The sequence below is a fragment of the Xenia sp. Carnegie-2017 genome, unplaced genomic scaffold, assembly GCF_021976095.1.
Source record: "Xenia sp. Carnegie-2017 unplaced genomic scaffold, XeniaSp_v1 HiC_scaffold_25, whole genome shotgun sequence".
Classification (NCBI taxonomy): Eukaryota; Metazoa; Cnidaria; class Anthozoa; order Malacalcyonacea; family Xeniidae; genus Xenia; species Xenia sp. Carnegie-2017.
In genome coordinates, this window is record NW_025813488.1 from 5,863,774 (window position 1) to 5,890,696 (window position 26,923).

The following is a 26,923-nucleotide window of genomic DNA, read 5'->3' on the forward strand; positions in this document are numbered from 1 at the left end:
TTTGCTATCATCACTCACTAAAAATTGAAATACCATCCCCAAGATTTCCATTTTTCTCACACAACCTTTATGAGTTATTCTTAAGTGACTATAAATGAATGTCAACGACTAAAAAAATACCAACTTTTAGTAAATGATTGAAAAATATTCGAAATGTAATGAGTCGCCAATAGTGCCTTTAATTTCCTGTAGAGAGGGTAGAAGCAAACATCTCTAAAGTTTAGCTATCAGATGAAGATATGATATTTTGGGAAAAAATACGTTCATTATAGAAATACAGTGCAGCACATCGTCAGTTTGAAAAGTCTGGCATAGAAACTCACTAACAATCATTAATTTATTAATATTATTATCTATTTGATAAACTTGTATTTTTGAGTGATTTTAGCATTTTTTCGCAAAAATAGCTAACTTTATAATATTTGTGTTCACGTTTATGACAATTTCACGTTTTGTTACAGCCTCTTATTATGAGCTTTTTCAAAGCCATTGTTTTATAGCTGTGTGATACTGAAACAGGTCACGGCAAGCTTCAAGGTTACCTGGAAACAACGTTACTCACTTTATCTGTTTGCTGATTCTTATTTTCGTGAGGTGATTTTACATCTTCCCCAATGTTGACATTATCTGGCGAAAGTTCTGTACCTTTATCTGTTTGCTGATTCTTATTTTCGTGAGGTGATTTTACATCTTCCCCAATGTTGACATTATCTGGCGAAAGTTCTGTACCTTTATCTGTTTGCTGATTCTTATTTTCGTGAGGTGATTCTTGATCTTCACCAATGTTGACATTAACTGGCAAAAGTTTTGTACCTTTATCTTTTCGCTGATTCTTATTATCGTGAGGTGATTTTACATCTTCATCAATGTTGACATTACATTCTGTGTATATACAATGCTGGTATTAATTTTTAGATTACGAACTATATAATAATAAAGAATAAGAGTGGAAATAATAATGAGAAAAACGTACAATGACTGATAATATCAAAGATTATCATAGAAATATCAATAATTATAACTTAAAAAATGATCAACCAACACATGGTGTTAATGTCATGTAACAATATTGCTTAATTTAACGTATTATTTAACGAGTACATAATTAATCTGTCTATGGTGAAAATTTCAATGCTTGCCTTTAAGTTCTCAATTGTTTTTTAATTTTTTATTTGACCTGATAGCTGCGTGCACCCGAACAGGGAGATCAGGGAAAGTTTTGAGAAAATACAACTTGTGATCGCCAATCTTATAAAATGGTTGTGGTCTAGGCCGAGGTCGATCGTTCCAGTGCTGCCCAAAGTTGCGAATAAGTCTCAAGCATTCTGTCCAAGCGGATCCGTACCTACGAATTTTTCCATTCACCTCATCTGTTGTAAAATAAGCATATACATCACTATCAATTTGACTTCTCCAGTCTGAAGATTCATTATTTAATTGACAGACCACACTTGACTGGGTATCATTTGTCTTAATTGCCAGTTGGTTCCCAACTTTACATAGCATTTCAAATTTCTCGTCATCTGACATAAAAAATGGGTGTTTCAACGCCTCGTTGGCAGATGGCCTGTCTTCTGGCAAACGATTTAACATCCACATCAAAAGGTCTTTCAGCGTTTTATTCTTGATTTCATCCAAGCGAACAGGGTCTCCTTTCAACATGTTGTCCAATCTGTAGCGTTTCACTCCAAAAGGATGTTGCCCTTTTGTTGCAACATAATAAGCCACCATTCCGGCATTCTAAAATAATAAAAAACGTAAAAGCAAAAATAAAATGTCTGAAAATTTAATTTAAATGTATGTTCTACAAATGCTAGTATTTCCTACACCTACATATACATCAGATTCTTTTTTGTAACGTCCTTTATCTTCTCTGTCTACATCTTCCCGATATGACTCAGGAGCAATCCAATACTCAGTTCCCGTGTTAGATTTGCTTTCATATGTGCTATTTTCATCATTCAATATTCGACTAATTCCAAAGTCCGCGATCAAAAATTTGCCATGCGAGTCTCGGAGAACATTGGAAGGCTTCAAATCGCGATGAAGAATAGGATTTGGGTCAGTATGAAGATCAGCTAATCCATTTAAAATTTGTCTAAGAATATCGGGAAGAGCTTTTTGAAGATCTTCTTTCTTGGATTCTTTCACAAAATTCTGCAATGATTCTTCGCATAAGTCTAATATTAAATAAACATAGTCCGTTCCAGTATCTTCCTCTAAGAAGTAATAATTCACAACATATTTCGACTCCCTTGCATTGAATTCATTTAAAATTTTTTTTTCGTGCTGTGCAGGCTGTAGGTAGTCATTTCTACGCATTCGTTTTACTGCTTTGCCGTAACCATCCTTTGTCAGTCCAAGAAAGACACCGGTTTCATTGCTTCCTCTGCCAAGGCTAAATCTGTCCGAGAAAATTACACGTAAATTGCCCTTCTGTTCAATATCTGCTTTAAGATAACACAATTCTGACAACAGTTTTCCATGCTTGACAGAATGACCAAGATATTCCCACTTTTGAAACTGAATTTCTTGAAAAGACATCAAAAAGTACCATTTACAAAGGGGAGTGAAACAAATATATTCAAGGGATATGTATATCGAATTCACCCTTAACACATGGGATAACCACTTTATATATTGATTTAAATCTTATAAATTACTGACAACGACGTGCATCTATTCAATACGCAAACATGTATTTGTTAAGATTGAGGGTAAGCCGATACAAAAAAGCGTTCTTTATTTAAAATGTAGTGCTTTTTTGCAAAACCTATGTTTACGTTTAAAAAAATTGCTATCCAATGAATAACACTATCCAGGCTTCGTGCAACTGGCCACTGCTATACAACCTAATGTTTATTGAAATATTTTGAGCGTAGAAAAATTAAAGTTTCTGGAGCTTATTGTTAATATTTAAAGTATATATTTCATAACGGAAGATAACAGAATGGCTCTACTTTAGCAATAGATTTTTACCCTCTTATCACCTTATATCATACCTCTATTATTTTAGTTTAATTAAGTCTGTGGCTCTTTAAATACTGCTTAGAAACAATGCATAATATAAAAATAATAACATGCATAATTTTATGAATATGAACCCTCAAATTATTGATCTTTCCACGACTATGATTCTAACTATAATATAACAAAATAACCATTCATTTTTGGTCAAGGCAAACTGTGAATCACCTTTTTAAGAAAAAATTTAACTTGCTGAATTTGATTGATTATTTGCAACAACGGAATTATTTGGTTTTATTAAGCTTTCACGTTTAACTGTAAATTAATGATTTATTTGTGCAATTTGCTTGGCTGTTTCCGGAGGCCATAATTCAACACAAGACATTGACCAATTTTTGTTTTGCAATTCTATTCCGTATTCTTTAGCTTGTCATTTAAAGAAAAAACTTCTTTTGGCATTTATCTCACTTTGACCTTTACTTAAAACTGTCCATTATTAAATCATAATTAATTTGACATAAATCCTATGGATTTTTCGTCCTTAACTTTATCAAGTGTTTTCAGCCTGCTCAGATAAAACACAAAACAAAAAAAAATTCATTTCGACAACAGTGAGCTACCAAATGACAAAAGATAAAAGAGCAAAATCCTGTAAAAAGATCATAATTTTAAACAACATGTGACACTTTACCCTTTTTCTCGTAGAAATTGAATAGGCCACCGAATAGATATATTTTTAAATAAAAATGAAAAAACTAGGAAAATAAAATCATACAAAATTTCACAAGCTAGCTGATAATTTTTTTATTATGTTTAATAAAAATGCTTCCTTGTCGCTGGGCGCAAGAAAAATCATATAAAACTTGGATGCATTAATTTTTTTTAATTCCTCTCAAAAGATCAACGACAACGTTTTTTTTTATATTATTTTGAACTGCATGGGAAATGCCTTCGTTTTGCCTATATTTAACGGACAAAACAGAGTACACATACCTTGTTTGATTTTTTGAATGCCACTGAGGCCGGTTGTATAAAGCTCTTAACTACTTTTTAACTACACTTTTTGCAGTTAAAAAGTAGTTAAATTTAACCACGCGGTTAAGTCGGTTGTATAAAAAAGTAGTTAGCGCTAACTGCAGATAAAAGGTAGTTAAAGTTAACTATACTATGGAGCTAGTTAAACTAATTAAAACTGCATCATAGATATGAATTATTTAAAATTCATATCTATGATACAAATCTGTACCTTTATCTATTTGCTGATTCTTATTTTCGTGAAGTGATTTTTGATCTTCACCAATGTTGACATTATCTTGTGACAGTTCTGTACCTTTATCTGTTTGCTGATTCTTATTTTCGTGAGGTGATTTTTGATCTTCACCATTGTTGACATTATCTTGCGGCAGTTCTGTACCTTTATCTGCTTGCTGATTCTTATTTTCGTGAAGTGATTTTGATCTTCACCAATGTTGACATTATCTTGCGACAGTTCTGTACCTTTATCTGTTTGCTGATTCTTATTTTCGTGAAGTGATTTTTGATCTTCACCAATGTTGACATTATCTTGCGACAGTTCTGTACCTTTATCTGTTTGCTGATTCTTATTTTCGTGAAGTGATTTTTGATCTTCACCAATGTTGACATTATCTTGCGGTTCTGTACCTTTATCTGTTTGCTGATTCTTATTTTCGTGAAGTGATTTTTGATCTTCACCAATGTTGACATTATCTTGCGACAGTTCTGTACCTTTATCTGTTTGCTGATTCTTATTATCGTGAAGTGATTTTTGATCTTCACCATTGTTGACATTATCTTGCGACAGTTCAGTAACTTTATCTGTTTGCTGATTCTTATATTCATGAGGTGATTTTTGATCTTCATCTTTGTTGCCATTATCTTGCGACAGTTCAGTAACTTTATCTGTTTGCTGATTCTTATATTCATGAGGTGATTTTTGATCTTCATCTTTGTTGCCATTATCTTGCGACAGTTCAGTAACTTTATCTGTTTGCTGATTCTTATATTCATGAGGTGATTTTGATCTTCCTCTTTGTTGCCATTATCTTGCGACAGTTCAGTAACTTTATCTGTTTGCTGATTCTTATATTCATGAGGTGATTTTTGATCTTCATCTTTGTTGCCATTATCTTGCGACAGTTCAGTAACTTTATCTGTTTGCTGATTCTTATATTCATGAGGTGATTTTTGATCTTCATCTTTGTTGCCATTATCTTGCGACAGTTCAGTAACTTTATCTGTTTGCTGATTCTTATATTCATGAGGTGATTTTTGATCTTCATCTTTGTTGCCATTATCTTGCGACAGTTCAGTAACTTTATCTGTTTGCTGATTCTTGTATTCATGAGGTGATTTTTGATCTTCATCTTTGTTGCCATTATCTTGCGACAGTTCAGTAACTTTATCTGTTAGCTGATTCTTATATTCATGAGGTGATTTTTGATCTTCATCTTTGTTGCCATTATCTTGCGACAGTTCAGTAACTTTATCTGTTTGCTGATTCTTATATTCATGAGGTGATTCTTGATCTTCACCTTTGTTGCCATTATCTTGCGACAGTTCTGTAACTTTATCTGTTTGCTGATTCTTATTTTCATGAGGTGATTCTTGATCTTCACCTTTGTTGACATATTCTGGCGAAAGTTCAGTAACTTTATCTGTTTGCTGATTCTTATTTTCATGAGATGATTCTTGAATTTCACCTTTGTTGCCATTATCTTGCGACAGTTCTGTAACTTTATCTGTTTGCTGATTCTTATTTTCATGAGGTGATTCCTGATCTTCGCCATTGTTGCCATTATCTTGCGACAGTTCTGTAACTTTATCTGTTTGCTGATTCTTATATTCATGAGGTGAATTTTGATCTTCATCTTTGTTGCCATTATCTTGCGACAGTTCAGTAACTTTATCTGTTTGCTGATTCTTATATTCATGAGGTGATTTTTGATCTTCATCTTTGTTGCCATTATCTTGCGACAGTTCAGTAACTTTATCTGTTTGCTGATTCTTATATTCATGAGGTGAATTTTGATCTTCATCTTTGTTGCCATTATCTTGCGACAGTTCAGTAACTTTATCTGTTTGCTGATTCTTATATTCATGAGGTGATTTTTGATCTTCATCTTTGTTGCCATTATCTTGCGACAGTTCAGTAACTTTATCTGTTTGCTGATTCTTATATTCATGAGGTGATTTTTGATCTTCCTCTTTGTTGCCATTATCTTGCGACAGTTCAGTAACTTTATCTGTTTGCTGATTCTTATATTCATGAGGTGATTTTGATCTTCATCTTTGTTGCCATTATCTTGCGACAGTTCAGTAACTTTATCTGTTTGCTGATTCTTATATTCATGAGGTGATTTTTGATCTTCATCTTTGTTGCCATTATCTTGCGACAGTTCAGTAACTTTATCTGTTTGCTGATTCTTATATTCATGAGGTGATTTTTGATCTTCATCTTTGTTGCCATTATCTTGCGACAGTTCAGTAACTTTATCTGTTTGCTGATTCTTGTATTCATGAGGTGATTTTGATCTTCATCTTTGTTGCCATTATCTTGCGACAGTTCAGTAACTTTATCTGTTTGCTGATTCTTATATTCATGAGGTGATTTTTGATCTTCATCTTTGTTGCCATTATCTTGCGACAGTTCAGTAACTTTATCTGTTTGCTGATTCTTATATTCATGAGGTGATTCTTGATCTTCACCTTTGTTGCCATTATCTTGCGACAGTTCTGTAACTTTATCTGTTTGCTGATTCTTATTTTCATGAGGTGATTCTTGATCTTCACCTTTGTTGACATATTCTGGCGAAAGTTCAGTAACTTTATCTGTTTGCTGATTCTTATTTTCATGAGATGATTCTTGAATTTCACCTTTGTTGCCATTATCTTGCGACAGTTCTGTAACTTTATCTGTTTGCTGATTCTTATTTTCATGAGGTGATTCTGATCTTCGCCATTGTTGCCATTATCTTGCGACAGTTCTGTAACTTTATCTGTTTGCTGATTCTTATATTCATGAGGTGAATTTTGATCTTCATCTTTGTTGCCATTATCTTGCGACAGTTCAGTAACTTTATCTGTTTGCTGATTCTTATATTCATGAGGTGATTTTTGATCTTCATCTTTGTTGCCATTATCTTGCGACAGTTCAGTAACTTTATCTGTTTGCTGATTCTTATATTCATGAGGTGATTTTTGATCTTCATCTTTGTTGCCATTATCTTGCGACAGTTCAGTAACTTTATCTGTTTGCTGATTCTTATATTCATGAGGTGATTTTTGATCTTCATCTTTGTTGCCATTATCTTGCGACAGTTCAGTAACTTTATCTGTTTGCTGATTCTTATATTCATGAGGTGATTTTTGATCTTCATCTTTGTTGCCATTATCTTGCGACAGTTCAGTAACTTTATCTGTTTGCTGATTCTTGTATTCATGAGGTGATTTTTGATCTTCATCTTTGTTGCCATTATCTTGCGACAGTTCAGTAACTTTATCTGTTTGCTGATTCTTATATTCATGAGGTGATTTTTGATCTTCATCTTTGTTGCCATTATCTTGCGACAGTTCAGTAACTTTATCTGTTTGCTGATTCTTATATTCATGAGGTGATTCTTGATCTTCACCTTTGTTGCCATTATCTTGCGACAGTTCTGTAACTTTATCTGTTTGCTGATTCTTATTTTCATGAGGTGATTCTTGATCTTCACCTTTGTTGACATATTCTGGCGAAAGTTCAGTAACTTTATCTGTTTGCTGATTCTTATTTTCATGAGATGATTCTTGAATTTCACCTTTGTTGCCATTATCTTGCGACAGTTCTGTAACTTTATCTGTTTGCTGATTCTTATTTTCATGAGGTGATTCCTGATCTTCGCCATTGTTGCCATTATCTTGCGACAGTTCTGTAACTTTATCTGTTTGCTGATTCTTATATTCATGAGGTGAATTTTGATCTTCATCTTTGTTGCCATTATCTTGCGACAGTTCAGTAACTTTATCTGTTTGCTGATTCTTATATTCATGAGGTGATTTTTGATCTTCATCTTTGTTGCCATTATCTTGCGACAGTTCAGTAACTTTATCTGTTTGCTGATTCTTATATTCATGAGGTGATTTTTGATCTTCATCTTTGTTGCCATTATCTTGCGACAGTTCAGTAACTTTATCTGTTTGCTGATTCTTATATTCATGAGGTGATTTTTGATCTTCATCTTTGTTGCCATTATCTTGCGACAGTTCAGTAACTTTATCTGTTTGCTGATTCTTATATTCATGAGGTGATTCTTGATCTTCACCTTTGTTGCCATTATCTTGCGACAGTTCTGTAACTTTATCTGTTTGCTGATTCTTATTTTCATGAGGTGATTCTTGATCTTCACCTTTGTTGCCATTATCTTGCGACAGTTCTGTAACTTTATCTGTTTGCTGATTCTTATTTTCATGAGGTGATTCTTGATCTTCACCTTTGTTGACATATTCTGGCGAAAGTTCTGTAACTTTATCTGTTTGCTGATTCTTATTTTCATGAGATGATTCTTGAATTTCACCTTTGTGCCATTATCTTGCGACAGTTCTGTAACTTTATCTGTTTGCTGATTCTTATTTTCATGAGGTAATTCCTGATCTTTACCATTGTTGACATTATCTTGCCACCGTTCTGTGCTTTTATTTGTTAGCTGATTCTTATTTTCATCAGCTAATTTTGATCTTCACCAATGTTGACATTATCTTGAGACCGTTCTTTAGCTTCATCTGTTTGTTGATTCTTATTTTCATGAGCTAATTTTGATCTTCACCTTTGTTGACATTATCTTGAGACCGTTCTTTAGCTTCATCTGTTTGTTGATTCTTATTTTCATGAGCTAATTTTGATCTTCACCTTTGTTGACATTATCTTGAGACCGTTCTTTACCTTCATCTGTTTGTTGATTCTTATTTTCATGCTAATTTTTGATCTTCACCTTTGTTGACATTATCTTGAGACCGTTCTTTAGCTTCATCTGTTTGTTGATTCTTATTTTCATGAGCTAATTTTGATCTTCACCTTTGTTGACATTATCTTGAGACCGTTCTATAACATTATCTGTTTGCTGATTCTTATTTTCATGAGGTAATTAATGATCTTTACCATTGTTGACATTATCTTGCCACCGTTCTGTGCTTTTATTTGTTAGCTGATTCTTATTTTCATCAGCTAATTTTTGATCTTCACCAATGTTGACATTATCTTGAGACAGTTCAGTAACTTTATCTGTTTGCTGATTCTTATATTCATGAGGTGATTTTTGATCTTCATCTTTGTTGCCATTATCTTGCGACAGTTCAGTAACTTTATCTGTTTGCTGATTCTTGTATTCATGAGGTGATTTTTGATCTTCATCTTTGTTGCCATTATCTTGCGACAGTTCAGTAACTTTATCTGTTTGCTGATTCTTATATTCATGAGGTGATTTTTGATCTTCATCTTTGTTGCCATTATCTTGCGACAGTTCAGTAACTTTATCTGTTTGCTGATTCTTATATTCATGAGGTGATTCTTGATCTTCACCTTTGTTGCCATTATCTTGCGACAGTTCTGTAACTTTATCTGTTTGCTGATTCTTATTTTCATGAGGTGATTCTTGATCTTCACCTTTGTTGACATATTCTGGCGAAAGTTCAGTAACTTTATCTGTTTGCTGATTCTTATTTTCATGAGATGATTCTTGAATTTCACCTTTGTTGCCATTATCTTGCGACAGTTCTGTAACTTTATCTGTTTGCTGATTCTTATTTTCATGAGGTGATTCCTGATCTTCGCCATTGTTGCCATTATCTTGCGACAGTTCTGTAACTTTATCTGTTTGCTGATTCTTATATTCATGAGGTGAATTTTGATCTTCATCTTTGTTGCCATTATCTTGCGACAGTTCAGTAACTTTATCTGTTTGCTGATTCTTATATTCATGAGGTGATTTTTGATCTTCATCTTTGTTGCCATTATCTTGCGACAGTTCAGTAACTTTATCTGTTTGCTGATTCTTATATTCATGAGGTGATTTTTGATCTTCATCTTTGTTGCCATTATCTTGCGACAGTTCAGTAACTTTATCTGTTTGCTGATTCTTATATTCATGAGGTGATTTTTGATCTTCATCTTTGTTGCCATTATCTTGCGACAGTTCAGTAACTTTATCTGTTTGCTGATTCTTATATTCATGAGGTGATTCTTGATCTTCACCTTTGTTGCCATTATCTTGCGACAGTTCTGTAACTTTATCTGTTTGCTGATTCTTATTTTCATGAGGTGATTCTTGATCTTCACCTTTGTTGCCATTATCTTGCGACAGTTCTGTAACTTTATCTGTTTGCTGATTCTTATTTTCATGAGGTGATTCTTGATCTTCACCTTTGTTGACATATTCTGGCGAAAGTTCTGTAACTTTATCTGTTTGCTGATTCTTATTTTCATGAGATGATTCTTGAATTTCACCTTTGCTGCCATTATCTTGCGACAGTTCTGTAACTTTATCTGTTTGCTGATTCTTATTTTCATGAGGTAATTCCTGATCTTTACCATTGTTGACATTATCTTGCCACCGTTCTGTGCTTTTATTTGTTAGCTGATTCTTATTTTCATCAGCTAATTTTTGATCTTCACCAATGTTGACATTATCTTGAGACCGTTCTTTAGCTTCATCTGTTTGTTGATTCTTATTTTCATGAGCTAATTTTTGATCTTCACCTTTGTTGACATTATCTTGAGACCGTTCTTTAGCTTCATCTGTTTGTTGATTCTTATTTTCATGAGCTAATTTTTGATCTTCACCTTTGTTGACATTATCTTGAGACCGTTCTTTACCTTCATCTGTTTGTTGATTCTTATTTTCATGAGCTAATTTTGATCTTCACCTTTGTTGACATTATCTTGAGACCGTTCTTTAGCTTCATCTGTTTGTTGATTCTTATTTTCATGAGCTAATTTTTGATCTTCACCTTTGTTGACATTATCTTGAGACCGTTCTATAACATTATCTGTTTGCTGATTCTTATTTTCATGAGGTAATTCCTGATCTTTACCATTGTTGACATTATCTTGCCACCGTTCTGTGCTTTTATTTGTTAGCTGATTCTTATTTTCATCAGCTAATTTTTGATCTTCACCAATGTTGACATTATCTTGAGACAGTTCAGTAACTTTATCTGTTTGCTGATTCTTATATTCATGAGGTGATTTTTGATCTTCATCTTTGTTGCCATTATCTTGCGACAGTTCAGTAACTTTATCTGTTTGCTGATTCTTGTATTCATGAGGTGATTTTTGATCTTCATCTTTGTTGCCATTATCTTGCGACAGTTCAGTAACTTTATCTGTTTGCTGATTCTTATATTCATGAGGTGATTTTTGATCTTCATCTTTGTTGCCATTATCTTGCGACAGTTCAGTAACTTTATCTGTTTGCTGATTCTTATATTCATGAGGTGATTCTTGATCTTCACCTTTGTTGCCATTATCTTGCGACAGTTCTGTAACTTTATCTGTTTGCTGATTCTTATTTTCATGAGGTGATTCTTGATCTTCACCTTTGTTGACATATTCTGGCGAAAGTTCAGTAACTTTATCTGTTTGCTGATTCTTATTTTCATGAGATGATTCTTGAATTTCACCTTTGTTGCCATTATCTTGCGACAGTTCTGTAACTTTATCTGTTTGCTGATTCTTATTTTCATGAGGTGATTCCTGATCTTCGCCATTGTTGCCATTATCTTGCGACAGTTCTGTAACTTTATCTGTTTGCTGATTCTTATATTCATGAGGTGAATTTTGATCTTCATCTTTGTTGCCATTATCTTGCGACAGTTCAGTAACTTTATCTGTTTGCTGATTCTTATATTCATGAGGTGATTTTTGATCTTCATCTTTGTTGCCATTATCTTGCGACAGTTCAGTAACTTTATCTGTTTGCTGATTCTTATATTCATGAGGTGATTTTTGATCTTCATCTTTGTTGCCATTATCTTGCGACAGTTCAGTAACTTTATCTGTTTGCTGATTCTTATATTCATGAGGTGATTTTTGATCTTCATCTTTGTTGCCATTATCTTGCGACAGTTCAGTAACTTTATCTGTTTGCTGATTCTTATATTCATGAGGTGATTCTTGATCTTCACCTTTGTTGCCATTATCTTGCGACAGTTCTGTAACTTTATCTGTTTGCTGATTCTTATTTTCATGAGGTGATTCTTGATCTTCACCTTTGTTGCCATTATCTTGCGACAGTTCTGTAACTTTATCTGTTTGCTGATTCTTATTTTCATGAGGTGATTCTTGATCTTCACCTTTGTTGACATATTCTGGCGAAAGTTCTGTAACTTTATCTGTTTGCTGATTCTTATTTTCATGAGATGATTCTTGAATTTCACCTTTGCTGCCATTATCTTGCGACAGTTCTGTAACTTTATCTGTTTGCTGATTCTTATTTTCATGAGGTAATTCCTGATCTTTACCATTGTTGACATTATCTTGCCACCGTTCTGTGCTTTTATTTGTTAGCTGATTCTTATTTTCATCAGCTAATTTTTGATCTTCACCAATGTTGACATTATCTTGAGACCGTTCTTTAGCTTCATCTGTTTGTTGATTCTTATTTTCATGAGCTAATTTTGATCTTCACCTTTGTTGACATTATCTTGAGACCGTTCTTTAGCTTCATCTGTTTGTTGATTCTTATTTTCATGAGCTAATTTTGATCTTCACCTTTGTTGACATTATCTTGAGACCGTTCTTTAGCTTCATCTGTTTGTTGATTCTTATTTTCATGAGCTAATTTTGATCTTCACCTTTGTTGACATTATCTTGAGACCGTTCTATAACATTATCTGTTTGCTGATTCTTATTTTCATGAGGTAATTCCTGATCTTTACCATTGTTGACATTATCTTGCCACCGTTCTGTGCTTTTATTTGTTAGCTGATTCTTATTTTCATCAGCTAATTTTTGATCTTCACCAATGTTGACATTATCTTGAGACCGTTCTTTAGCTTCATCTGTTTGTTGATTCTTATTTTCGTGAGTTGACTCTTGATCTTCACCTTTGTTGACATTATCTTGAGACCGTTCTTTAGCTTCATCTGTTTGTTGATTCTTATTTTCATGAGCTAATTTTTGATCTTCACCTTTGTTGACATTATCTTGAGACCGTTCTTTACCTTCATCTGTTTGTTGATTCTTATTTTCATGAGCTAATTTTTGATCTTCACCTTTGTTGACATTATCTTGAGACCGTTCTTTAGCTTCATCTGTTTGTTGATTCTTATTTTCATGAGCTAATTTTGATCTTCACCTTTGTTGACATTATCTTGAGACCGTTCTTTAGCTTCATCTGTTTGTTGATTCTTATTTTCATGAGCTAATTTTTGATCTTCACCTTTGTTGACATTATCTTGAGACCGTTCTATAACATTATCTGTTTGCTGATTCTTATTTTCATGAGGTAATTCCTGATCTTTACCATTGTTGACATTATCTTGCCACCGTTCTGTGCTTTTATTTGTTAGCTGATTCTTATTTTCATCAGCTAATTTTTGATCTTCACCAATGTTGACATTATCTTGAGACCGTTCTTTAGCTTCATCTGTTTGTTGATTCTTATTTTCGTGAGTTGACTCTTGATCTTCACCTTTGTTGACATTATCTTGAGACCGTTCTTTAGCTTCATCTGTTTGTTGATTCTTATTTTCATGAGCTAATTTTTGATCTTCACCTTTGTTGACATTATCTTGAGACCGTTCTTTAGCTTCATCTGTTTGCTGATTCTTATTTTCATGAGGTAATTCCTGATCTTTACCATTGTTGACATTATCTTGCCACCGTTCTGTGCTTTTATTTGTTAGCTGATTCTTATTTTCATCAGCTAATTTTTGATCTTCACCAATGTTGACATTATCTTGCGACAATTCTGTACCTTTATCTGTTTGCTGATTCTGATTTTCGTGAAGTGATTTTTGATCTTCAACAATGTTGAAATTAACTGGCGAAAGTTCTGTACCTTTATCTTTTCGCTGTTTCTTTCTTTTTTGGAAGCGTGGAAAGAAGTTAACCCTTTTTATCTTTCTCCTTTTTGATGATTCTTGATCTTCACCATATTTGACATCACTTGGTAAACTTTCTATGTCTTTGTCTGTTTCCTGATTCTTATCCTTATTAGGCGATTTTTGAACTTCACGATCGTCAATATCATCTGGCGAACTTTTTACACCTTTTCTTCTTAGATGATTCTTACTTTTACCAAGTGATTTTTTCTCTTTCTTATCTTTCTTTTGTTTTTTAACCTTGGTCCCATTTGAATGAATATCTTTTGACTTCTTTGTTTTCTTTATTTTTCGGAATTGTGAGAACGCAGTAAACTTTTCACCAGTTGATTCTTGATCTTCACCATTGTTGACATTATCTTGCGACAGTTCTGTACCTTCATCTGTTTGCTGATTATTATTTTCGTGAAGGGATTTTAGATCTTCACCAATGTTGACATTAACTGGCGACAGTTCTGTACCTTTATCTGTTTGCTGATTCTTATTTTCATGTGGTGATTTTTGATGTTCACCATTGTTTACATTGTCTTGCGAATTTTTTGTACCTTTATTTGTTTGTTGATTCTTCTCTTCGTCAGGCGAAGCTTGATCTTCAACATTGTTGACAGTATCTGGCGATAGTTCTGTACCTTTATCTGTTTGCTGATTCTGATTTTCATGAGGTGATTTTTGATGTTCACCATTGTTTACATTATCTTGCGAATTTTTTGTACCTTTATTTGTTTGTTGATTCTTCTCTTCGTCAGGCGAAGCTTGATCTTCAACATTGTTGACAGTATCTGGCGATAGTTCTGTACCTTTATCTGTTTGCTGAGTCTTATTTTCATGAGTTGATTCTTGATCTTCACTACGACTGAAATCTACAACAATAATTTGGAAAATGTAATATTGGCAAATCATGGAAACAGCACATCATCATTATGTTTTGTACACATTTACCATTTACTTACAGAATTCTAAATTTTCTTCCTGATTTTACTCCAAATTAAATATACTCTTACCCTGTTGTCTAATTCATTATAAGTACTTTAATAAACATTAACTCAAGAACATGTAATGGAAACTATTTTTGATTTGTGAGATCAGAATGAAAATAACAAGAGATACCTCTCAAACGCTCAGTAATTCTCCTTTCTGGTTTCTGAAGTATTTGTTCGCTTTCCCCAAACTGTTTATTCAAGCCATTTTTGTCATAACTTTTGGGAATATTTATTATTTCAGCTTTATTTTCCATTTTTCTTTGAACGTTGCCATCCATACGAAATGGGGAATTGCCATCGAGATCACAAAACAAACCTATAAAAACACGATTTCTTCTGCCGTGAGTCATTTCAAAAAGATATGGATTAATGTTAACATTGAAGTTTCTGCTGAATCTAGAATATTCTGAGGCCACGTCCACACGAATCTGGATACATTTGAAACCGCATACTTAACTGTAAAACCACACTAAAGTATTTCCGTCCACACGAATTCAATTGCGACATCGATTCTGTCTATTGTAAACATAACAAAAGCGCGTGCAAGATTACAAAGGTTGTGCTATCATGTCGAATTTTTGTAGAAAAGGGGGAAAATCAAAACGAAAAGAGTTCCTATGGAGTGATGATGAAACAGAACTATTATTAAATGTTATTAACGATTACAAAACGTCTAAAACAGGCGAAAACGTCGACTGGCAATCAGTGCAATCAAAATACTCTGACATATTGAATTTATTACAAGAGCAATTTCCTACTAAAGATAAAGCTGAAGAGAATGACAAAGATTTTCCTCACGAAACAGTAGAAATAACAAAGGCGATTGTAACGACAAAGATGAACAATATCCGTTCGAAAACTACCGTGAAATTGGCACCACATTTGGGCACCACATTCAACACAACATTCATCACCACATTCAACTAAAATTTATCATTCAAAATGATAAATCGAAAAGTCGTCTTTAAAACACGTTTTCCATCAAATACAACAGTAAAAAACAATTCTTAACTGTTTATTACTATTTTACAGTCCTTAACCATCACAAAAAATGTATAAAAGTCAAGAAATTGAAGAAAACACTAAGATTTATATTACAGTGTACTTTCCATTTCTCTTAATTAGCCAATAATTTAAAAACTACACGGTAGAAATTTTTTAAACTTGGCCAGAATATAGATAATTATATTGTCTAAAATATATCCAAAATCTGGAGGTGGCACAAAAAAATAGGTTGTAGAAAATTATCGACAAAGTCGGATGACACGAATGCGCGTAATATAATCTTATATAATTAGGTTGAGAATTTCAAGTCATTGCTAAACAAAGGCTTGTAAATAAAAAACTACACGGTAGGATTTTTTTAAACTTGGCCATATTGTAGATATTCGTATTGTCTATAACATAATATTCCTTGAGAATGTACTCTGGTATTAACCGTGAAGTTGGCACCACATTCGACAAACAGCTCTATAGCTAAAAAACTACACGGTAGAATTTTTTTAAACTTGGCCATAATGTAGATATTCTTATTGTCTATAACATATCCAAAATCTGGAGGTGGCACAAAAAAATGAATTGTAGAAAATCATCGACAAAGTCGGATGACACGAATGCGCGTAATATAATCTTGCATATTTAACATTTTCAGAAAAAAATCTCTCCATGTATATTCCAATTGTAACCGTTGTTAACACAATTAAATTCTTCAAAATCAACAAAAACATACTGTGGAAGACAAAAATGAGGACTTGTTCTGATGAACTGTAAGTGTTGATTTGTAATTGTAAAAAAATATACTAAAGCATTATAAACCTGTGAGAATACATTGAGAATACTAAATCATCTATGAATAACTGCATTTCTATTTAGCTACAAGTGACGTGTTAAGAAAGCGGAAACGGGCAAGAGCGTAGTAACTAAAATCTGCCAAAAATCACGTTTAATTCTCTATTAATCGTCGAAGAAAAGTAACTTCATACAAGTTCAGAATGCAAAAGGAAGATTTTCAGAAAAATTGAAATTATTAATCGATATTCTGATCGTGTCAACAACGTAAAAAAATGCGATAGAAAGAAAAATAATGTGGAAAATAATAGCCGATTTCTAATTATAAGACAATAAAGTAAAGTAATTATCTAGTAAGCATTGAGTTCTATAAGACCTGGAGGGGAAACGTCAACAAAATTACTATAAATTACACTGTGCAACAAAATTGAAGTGAAAAAAAAGTACAAGACATATAAGACCTGTTTCGGTGTAAGAAAAGTATGCTGATTCCAAATCTGACATTTATTTCTCTGGATTAGGTGCCATTTTCATGTACTGTAATATTATATATTAAAAAAACACATATATATATAAAACAACGAAATCACCAGTTTAAACAACATTTGTCCTCTTAACTCTCTTGTGTAGAGTGTCATCATCCTTTTTTAAATTCCAGCAGTAGTCTGCCAACATACCAGTGTTCCATTTTCCTTTAAAACGTTTTTCTATTAATGAAATATCTTGATGGAACCTTTCGCCATGTTCATCACTCACATGGCCAAGATTCTCAACAAAAATCCAAATGAGAGTGGAGCACATGAACTTTTAGAGACATGTTACATCCCATATCATGAAAATGACGCAGTAGATCATTCACAACTTGCACATAGTCTTCTGAACGATGTTTTCCCAGGAAGTTATCACAAACTTTCTTGAATGACTCAAAGGCACATTTTCTTTTCTCGTGAGATGTGTGTCAAAATTTCATCAAGAACAATTTTCGAATTTGGGGACCTACGAAGATACCTTCTTTTATTTTAGCTTGACTTAATGAAGGAAACTTTTCTGCAAGATATGCAAATGCCAAGGAATCCTTGTCTAGTGCTTTCTAAACTGCTTGAACAAACCGAGCTTAATATGCAAAGGTGGTAAATGGATTCTATCACTTTGCAGAAGTGGTTTGTGTTTGATGTTATGTTTTCCCTGCTCAATTTCATCTCTAGCGGGCCAGTGTTTGCGTACATAGTGTTCAGCTCTTGCTCTAGAGTCCCACAAGCACAAGAAGCAACAAAATTTAGTATAGCCTGGCTGAAGGCCAGTGAGCATGGCTATAACCTTGAAATCTGCACAAACATGCCATTTATGGACTTCATACTTTATGCTTGTTAAAATAGTTTTTAAATTTTCATATGATTCTTTCATGGTTGTGCTGTAAGCTATAGGAACAGGTGGCAGGGTGTTCCCATTGTGAAGCAAAACAGCTTTTATACTATCCTTGGATGCATCTAAGAAAAGTCGCCAGTTGGTGTTATCATATGGTATTTCCAGTTGTTCAAAAAGTTCAATAATGTCATTGCAGAAACATAAATCATCTTTCAAAGTGAACAAAAATGCAAGTTTTGTGCGTTTTCTGTATAATGTTATTTTCACACCTTTTCTAAGAAGATTTCGTTCTTTAAGCCTTGATGCAAGAAGTTCACTTTTGTCTTTGGTTAAATAAAGATCTCTGCATAAGTCATTTAGAGCGTCTTGAGAAAATAGTATTGGTTTATTATTGCTTTCTGAATTAGAAAATTCTACTGATTCATCACTGTAATGTTCATCCCCACTGCTTGAACTCCACATTTCCTGATCAGGGTTTTGGTACAGGTAATTCTTTTGAGTGCTCAACTGGGCGTATTGCTGATTGCAAATTTGGGTAAACAATGTGTTTCTTTTTCGCTGTTGTACAGCCCGTATAATCTTGCTGACAAAAATAGCAATCATTAGAATGATCTTTCTGCTCTCGCCAAATCATTGGCACACCAAACTCATGTGAACATTCTTTTTTGCATACCATGCGCTCAATGTTTTCACACATGTAAGGCAACAGGCATGAGGAGCCCATGGCTTGTCTTGGTCTCCCATATCACAATGAAAGTACGCCTTGTGCAATTTCTTGATATTGCTGGTAATGCTGCGCCTTTCTTTAGCAAATGTTAATTCGCCACATATGTAGCAGAATTTGCTTGGATCATTTTTGCACTGTCTTGAAGTCATCGGCAAAGCCAAAATCTAAAGAATAAAGACAATTATCAAATAAGGTTCTGAGCTACAAAAAATTAAAAAAAACCTTGACAATTAATATTTTACATTTTTCTGACTTATATTGAATTTAAAAAAATGAAAAGTGCAGAACATTAGATAAGACTTAGTCTATTTCACGAAATGAGGATCTTGTAAAATATATATTGAGAGACAAAATACAAAGGTCATTCGTTTACGAATGACAAACAACAATAACGGTTGGGTCCAGGCCCCTTATTACTCAACGATTATCCCATTATGCTCTATCCCCCCCTAAGTCTTTACTAGTATAGGAAAGCGTAGTATAAAGTTGTTCTATGATATTTGTTCATCCTCTCAATTTTCTAACAGCCCTTTCTTGTTGAAATCGAGTAATCTGCGTAGAGCTAGTGGTGCTTTCTTGCTTGGCTTTGTGGTCGCTGGTGTAGGTTCACTGGCATCTTCAGGTATTTTGGTTGCGTTTGGTGAAGTTCCATCTGAGGTATCTGTGCTCGGTAGTGGTGCTGGCTCCGGGGTGTCAGTCTGTGTCGCCGGTCTTAGACATGGTAATGACGGTGTTTGTTTTCTGCTGGCTGTCGTTTTGTTGGGAGTAAGGTTCTCCGTTGAGACTTTTGGTATCAGCAGCAGGTCCGTATCAATAGTATTTTTGGGTGACTGCTCTTGTACAGGTGTGAATTGCCGCAGAAATTTTCTGTTTCTTAGTGTAATTCTGTTGGACCCGTCGACTTTGACGCGGTATTGATCGTGTTGAAGGACTTCGATGACTGTTCCAGTCTTGTCCCATTTCGTAGGGTACGGTCCTGTTTGGTTCTGTATTCTTACGTGATGTCCAATGGACAGAGGTGGTAATCTTCTTGTGTGTTCTGACCAACGTTCCGCCGCTCTCATGTGCCGGTTTCGTAAAGCCTCCTCGCGAGCATCGAGTGTTTCCCTCCAGGTGACGTGTGGCCTGTAACGGCCGGGGAAAATTGGTATGAAATCCTTAATGGGTCTACCGAAGACGCATTGGGCCGGTGATAATTTCGTGTCGGTATCAGGCGTGTTACGATATTGTAGAACAGCAATTTGTAAGGCGTTTGTGTTGAGGCTACCAGTGGGGCCGGTATTGTTCGTGATGAGGCGTTTCACAGTTTTAACGGCAACCTCCGCGCGGCAATTTGAGTGCGGGAATGCAACAGGCGAGGCGGTGGTGTACTCCCCATTGTTTGAGGAACTGCCGTGTTTTGACGGCGGTGAATTCTGGTCCGCCGTCAGTAGCGCATTCGTCTGGGATCCCAAAGGTGGTGAAGACGCGACGTAGGCAATTGATTAGTCCGTCGCAACCGTCTTTGGCTCGTTCGATAATAGGCCAGTTAGAGTAACGGTCTACGATTACGAGATAGTTGGATCCTTTGTAGTGGAAATAATCCGCACAGATGCACTGGAAGGGGTAGGCTGGTGAGATGGTTGGCGTGGGTGGTGCGCTGGGTTGGGATGGTGCCATCCGGTTGCAGTGGTTGCATTGCGTACAACAAGAAAGGGCTGTTAGAAAATTGAGAGGATGAACAAATATCATAGAACAACTTTATACTACGCTTTCCTATACTAGTAAAGACTTAGGGGGGGATAGAGCATAATGGGATAATCGTTGAGTAATAAGGGGCCTGGACCCAACCGTTATTGTTGTTTGTCATAGATAAGACTTAGTCTATTTCACGAAATGAGGATCTTGTAAAATATATATTGAGAGACAAAATACAAAGGTCATTCGTTTACGAATGACAAACAACAATAACGGTTGGGTCCAGGCCCCTTATTACTCAACGATTATCCCATTATGCTCTAAACATCATTTACTATATATTTTCACAGACTAAATTTTTTTAATTAAACTACCTACGTGTTTAAAAATCAAAAATTTAATAAAATAAAAGCATTTTAATAGACTTTATGGACTGCAAAGTCGTCAGTATCCCATTTTTGACGCCATTACTGAAATAAACGTACTAAAGCATATGAAAAGAGCCATAATATCATTAAATAAAACAGATTAAAACCAAACAACATATACATCGCAAGTGAAAACAAATATGGCTGATGTGTTGTCATGCTTTGTCTACTCACCCTCCTCTCCCTAACAAATTTTGAAAAATCTATGCCTAATTCAACAAAAAGAAGGCCAGACATGAATTTCTCATATTATTGTGCATATAAAAATGACCACAGATTTTCTGTACTTTTTTGAGTGTTGCACAGTGTTATCAGCGCGCGGCCGCGTGGTCAAAAACATGGCGGATTTTGGTTGTCAAAGTCAGCGGAAAGACGCGGGCTCATAAAATAAAATTTTTTTCGCCCACCCGGATTTGACAACCACAATTGCGATTATATAAAATATCAATGCCAAGCACAAAAACTTTTAGAATTTTTATTTTTAAAACATGCTGCAAACGTGTTTGGTATACGGATGCTCAAGAAATGCCTGAAAAGGAAGCATTTCACGACACCGGTAAGCAACGTAAGATTGTTTACTATTTATAGTGTTCAGTGTTTTGTTTTAAGTCAATACTTGAAGTGTGATGGCATATATTTTGTGAATGTTTTTACTCCTAAGTTATAATTTAAGTTATGTTTATCCAGTCTTATTTGTTCTTTACTTAATCGATTGCTAGACGAGGCAAAGCAACCAGTTCTTCGAGATATGCATATCTTAAAACTCCTTGTTTCAACTGAGTTGAAATGGAGGATTTTTTCTTGATATTTTTCTGAAAATATGAAGCAAATATTAAGGACAGAGCTGTATTGAAATCAAATGCAGTGCAGGATTAATTAATGAGCTCTTTGGTACATGTCGTACAATAAAAATTACCTGTATTAAACAGCTCGCCTGAACAATTTGACAGATTATGGACTATCATGATGATGGTGTGTAAAGGTTTGCTTTATGCTAAAAGTTTTATAAATGCCATCTGGTGTTTCTGTAAATGAATTGTTTGTTACACAGTGTAGTAAACAGGTTTGTACATCAAAATCAAGATAAAAACTACTTTGTTCAATAATGTGCCAAATTTTGCTCCTACCTTGAAATATTTGCTCAAGAAAAGCTTATCATGACATGCATGAAGCATTAAATACAGTACTGCATCATCTGACAAAATCCATCGTTTTCAATTCCAGGTGATTAAAATTCACATAAGATGCATTGGTTGCAATGAAGTTGAATGTGGAAGAAGCAAAATTGATGGCAAAGAACTTTTTATGTCTTTTGAAGAATTACGATATCATTTAAAAGAATAAGAGTAGCAATCTAAAAAGCCACATCTGCCTTCAACATGAGACTTTTCCAATTATGTATAGTTACTTTGTACAAAATACTATTTTAGATAAACTTGATTTTAAGTCATTCACTGATATTTTTACCAAAGACAAAAGAAAAATTCAAAGGCATAATGTAAAATTCAAAAATTTGTCAAGTTGTTTGAACCTAGAAAAATTAGTATTAGTAACTGTAATGTTTTAAGGACACAAAAAGTAGTGCAAGAAGGTTAGCATTTTGAGAATTAATAAGTTCTTGACATACATTACACAAGGCCATAATATTATAAATAATGTCTGTATAATAACAATTATACAACATGCTAAATATCTTCACCTACATTATAATTATTTAAACAGGTTTGCCTTCATGCAGCAATAAGAAAAGTGTTATGTCAGAGAAACCAATGCACTTTGATTTAAGAAATAGTATTTTCAATGGGAAATTACCGTAGTTCTGTTCAGTAGTAGATCCATGGTTGTCAATAACAATCCAGTTTCTAATATCTTGGCTCAAAACAGAACCAGCAACATGATTAGAGAATTTCTGAATTTCGTTCTTTTGCTCTCCTAGTTCAAGATATTTTCCTCATAAGTTCTCAGTAGATTTATCAGAATATCATAATACTTTATAAGACATCCAGAATCAATCCTACCAAAAAACTCAAAAAATACATACCTACTAATAATATATTTCCGTCGACTTAAACTAGGGGTAAGCTAACTTTTCTAACTCCTTTTGGACATTTTAACTAAGATTTACCCATCTATTCAAGAAAGACAGTTGCACCAAGCTGTTAACAAACAGTCAAAAACACAAATAATGCGCATGGGATTATGCATTAAAACCAACACATTGACAGTGTAAAGATGCCGTTTGATATTTATTTCTAATATAGCTAAAGCATTACTTGAAAACATATACGCTATTTTACAGTAGATTTACTTCATTTAAATGTGTGTGTATTTCACAAAACCTGAACCATTATTTTCAATATTTTATGCTTACGGTATCGTGGTTGTTTTCGCTGGTTGTCATTACTATGAGCAGTAATAGAGATCCGTTTCGGGAGGGAGCGAATGTTAAAAATTTTTCTCAAAGTGGAAGTTTTGACAACCAAAATCCGCCATTACCGCCATGTTTTTGACCACGGGGTCCAGGCCCCTTTGCCCCTCCAGGTCTTTTAGAGCTCAATGCTAGTAAGTCTGTAAAAATACAATATAAATAATGCGCATGTCTAATTATACCGTGACGTAAAGGTCCTGGATTAAAGTAATATTTCGTCACGACTACTCCAAAAGCAAATTAATTTACTTCACTAGATTCACTAAATTTTGAAAAAATTAAAGCGATGAGCAACTAGAACAAATTTTCAAAAAAAATAACCAGCACTGTTACGTCACTGCATAATTAATTTGGTACTCACAACCAGAGTTTACTACTTTTAAACAATTTAGTAAAAAGTGAATTGTATTAATAATTTTTTGTTCATTCTCTAGATTTTGGATATATTTAAAAAAATTCTACCGTGTAGTTTTTTATTTACAGGCCTTTGTTTAGCAATGACTTTAAATTCTGAACGTAATTATATAAGATCACATTACGCGCATTCGTGTCATCCGACTTTGTCGATTATTTTCTGCAACTTATTTTTTTGTGCCACCTACAGATTTTCGATATGTTATAGACAATAAGAATATATACATTATGGCAAAGTTTAAAAAAATTCTACCGTGTAGTTTTTTATTTACAAGCCTTTGTTTAGCAATGACTTGAAATTCTCAACCTAATTATATAAGATTATATTACGCGCATTCGTGTCATCCGACTTTGTCGATGATTGTCTACAATTTATTTTTTTGTGCCACCTCCAGATTTTGGATGTATTTTAGACAAAATAATTATCTATATTCTGGCCAAGTTTAAAAAATTACCGTGTAGTTTTTAAATTATTGGCTAATTAAGAGAAATGGAAAGTACACTGTAATATAAATCTTAGTGTTTTCTTCAATGTCTTGACTTTTATACATTTTTTGTGATGGTTAAGGACTGTAAAATAGTAATAAACAGTTAAGAATTGTTTTTTACTGTTGTATTTGATGGAAAACGTGTTTTAAAGACGATTTTTCGATTTATCATTTTGAATGATAAATTTTAGTTGAATGTGGTGATGAATGTTGTGATGAATGTTGTGTTGAATGTGGTGCCCAATGTGGTGCCAATTTCACGGTAGTACATGCAGCAATTAACAGGATCCATTGAAGATGGATTTTCAATGTTGAGACAGATAATGAGCCAGCCTAATCAGCATTCACAAATGTCACATTACATGCCACCAGCATTGAACTATTCAATTGGTTTTATAAATCCTGCTTTTCAAGTATCACAATGTAATGCTGCTTTACAAAGCCAGACAGGAAAAACAGGTGTACACAAGAACCGTACTTGGATGGCAGTTCATCTTCATATATGTTTTCCTCTTGATTTAATGTTCTTGTAGAACATATAAAAATCAACACCTAAAGATCTGTTGATGTGTGTTGAAAGTATTTATGTTAAAGTTTTGTTTCATTAACCATTTAAGTAAAAACATTTTGTCTGCTTTCATTTAGTTGTTGCTTTAAAATCTAGAAAGTTCAACTACATTCTTCCTCATCAGTTTTTTCTTTAAAATATATAAGTATTATATTTGAACAAAACTACTTTATGACTTATGTGTGAATTTACATTTCCATGCCTACACACTGTAGAAAAGAGTATTTTATTATTTTGTGCTTTAATATTTGATTGTTAAGGATCAAAGAATTTTGTGAGAGCTTTTCTTATCCGTTTCTCTTCCATTTCATTTGAGTCTGTAATGTAATTATTAGTTTGCTGTGTTTGGAAGTTCCTATCATAGTTGATGGAAGACATGACATGCTCCTCATTGACTCTCTCATTGTTCAGCTCGCAAAAGTTGTTCAACACAAAACATGCATAAATTACATATGGCAATTCTTCCAAATTAATGTCTATTGAACGCTTTAGTGCCCAAACCTGGCTTTAAGCCGACCAAATGCACATTCAATAACCATTGGGCTTTGCACAACATTAAACCAAAGTATTGTTCTGATTGAGTAGAACCACCATTGTTATATTCTTTCATTAGATACGGTAACAAAGGATAAGCTGGATCTCCAAGGAGTAGAACTGGTACTGCATCTTGCTCAGTACTTTCTGGCAGCAGTATTTTTGGACAAGGAGGTATTTTCCCACTTCTCAAAGCAGAATTCACATGAGAATTTGCAAATACCTGTGCATCATGTACACTTCCAAGCCACTTTATGACTACATCCATAAAACAATACTTGTGGTCACAGACAGCTGGCACGTTTAAAGAATATCTTGATTTCCTGTTGATGTAGTCAGTTGAGTTGACTTTTGGTTGTTTGATCTCAATGTCTGTGCCATCAACTGCTCCTATGCATTGGGGAAAGTTATGAGAGTGATAAAAGTTTCTTACTAACTCCTCCACTTCTTCTTTTGTCACTGGCATCCTGATATACTTTGGTCCTAAATGAACAGATATTGCATGACATACCTTTCTGACAATATTTGACACAGTTTGAGGAGCAAACAGCCAATTCAAAATGCATTGGCAGTTTTGCGTAGGCATCCTTCATGGCTAAGATAGTAAAGGGTACAAGCAACTTGCTTGATAACACCAACTGGGGTTCTCATATTTGTAGTTATACCTTCAATATATGGCGTTAATTCTTTAGCCAATTTATAAACTGCCTTGAAATTCGGAAGTTCTCTTTCCACTCATCTTTTATGGCTATACCCAATTGTATGTTGTCTTACCAAGAACTGCTTCGGCCCGGACAAACCCAGAATCGTCTTGGTCGGCGGCGACAGCGACGTTGTAATTGCAATCGTTTAATTACTGTTTCATTGGAATTAATTGACTCAATAGCTTGAATGAGTCCAAATTTCCTTCTCAAATGAGTAGCTACTACAGATACTATTGTGATATTCATTTCAATGTATGCAAAAAGAGCAGACACTACCAAAAACATAGTAGGAGGTGCAATATTCTTTTTCGCCATGTTGATTTGTGGTAGCATATGTATACAGTTCAACACGAATGCAACGAAACTGCTGGATCTAAAACAATTCACTTTGAAGACCGGTTTTTCGTGTGGACGAAAGGCCGATTCGCGTAGTTTAGTACGCGGTTTCAAATAAATTCGGATTCGTGTGGACGGGGCCTGAAATTGTAGCAATTATGAAAATGTAGCGATTAAGACCAAGTTGAGGCATGTTATTCCAAATTGTATCTTCCTCTCCACCACTTGAAAAGGTAAGACCTAGTCGATGATGAGAATGCCATTGACCAATATTACATAAGCCATGTGCCTGAGTAAGATAACTTTCAGTATGTTTATATTATGATAAAACGATACACTAGTTCGTCGGCATTTCTTACCAGGGCCTAAGACAAATTGAACGACAGCTGTTCGTTCGTCAATCCAAGCTCCAAAAAGATCTC

At 34.2% G+C, this 26,923-nt stretch overlaps 1 protein-coding gene and 2 long non-coding RNA genes across 3 annotated transcripts; 1 reads left to right on the top strand and 2 right to left on the bottom strand.

The window, feature by feature from the left end:
* Positions 1–604: 604 nt before the first annotated feature.
* LOC124452496 (uncharacterized protein DDB_G0283357-like) lies at positions 605–26,799 on the bottom strand. Its single transcript, XM_047003054.1, has 12 exons — positions 26,643–26,799; positions 15,172–15,450; positions 13,737–14,924; positions 10,885–11,556; positions 9,122–9,625; positions 8,143–8,456; positions 7,567–8,004; positions 6,694–7,080; positions 5,361–5,907; positions 4,630–4,863; positions 1,834–2,531; positions 605–1,740 (listed from the first exon to the last, which is right to left on the bottom strand). The coding sequence occupies exons 1-12, from the start codon at positions 26,692–26,694 to the stop codon at positions 1,150–1,152; spliced, it is 5,904 nt and encodes a 1,967-aa protein (XP_046859010.1). The 5' UTR covers positions 26,695–26,799; the 3' UTR covers positions 605–1,149.
* On the bottom strand, positions 12,070–12,632 carry LOC124453558. The gene is made up of 2 exons (XR_006951136.1): positions 12,481–12,632; positions 12,070–12,312 (listed from the first exon to the last, which is right to left on the bottom strand). It is a non-coding gene; the product is annotated as an uncharacterized LOC124453558 (long non-coding RNA).
* On the top strand, positions 16,693–16,973 carry LOC124453559. The gene is made up of 2 exons (XR_006951137.1): positions 16,693–16,810; positions 16,917–16,973. It is a non-coding gene; the product is annotated as an uncharacterized LOC124453559 (long non-coding RNA).
* Positions 26,800–26,923: the final 124 nt, after the last annotated feature.

Coding starts and splice junctions, on each gene's coding strand:
- LOC124452496 (XM_047003054.1), bottom strand. CDS start 26,694: ATGCCTCAACTTGGTCTTAATCGCTACATTTTCATAATTGCTACAATT. Junction 9,626..10,884: donor TCAAGATAATGTCAACAAAG/GTGAAGATCAAA, acceptor ATGTCAACAAAG/GTGAAGATCAAGAATCACCT. Junction 2,532..4,629: donor GAATCAGCAAACAGATAAAG/GTACAGAACCGC, acceptor TGTCTTTTCAAG/AAATTCAGTTTCAAAAGTGG.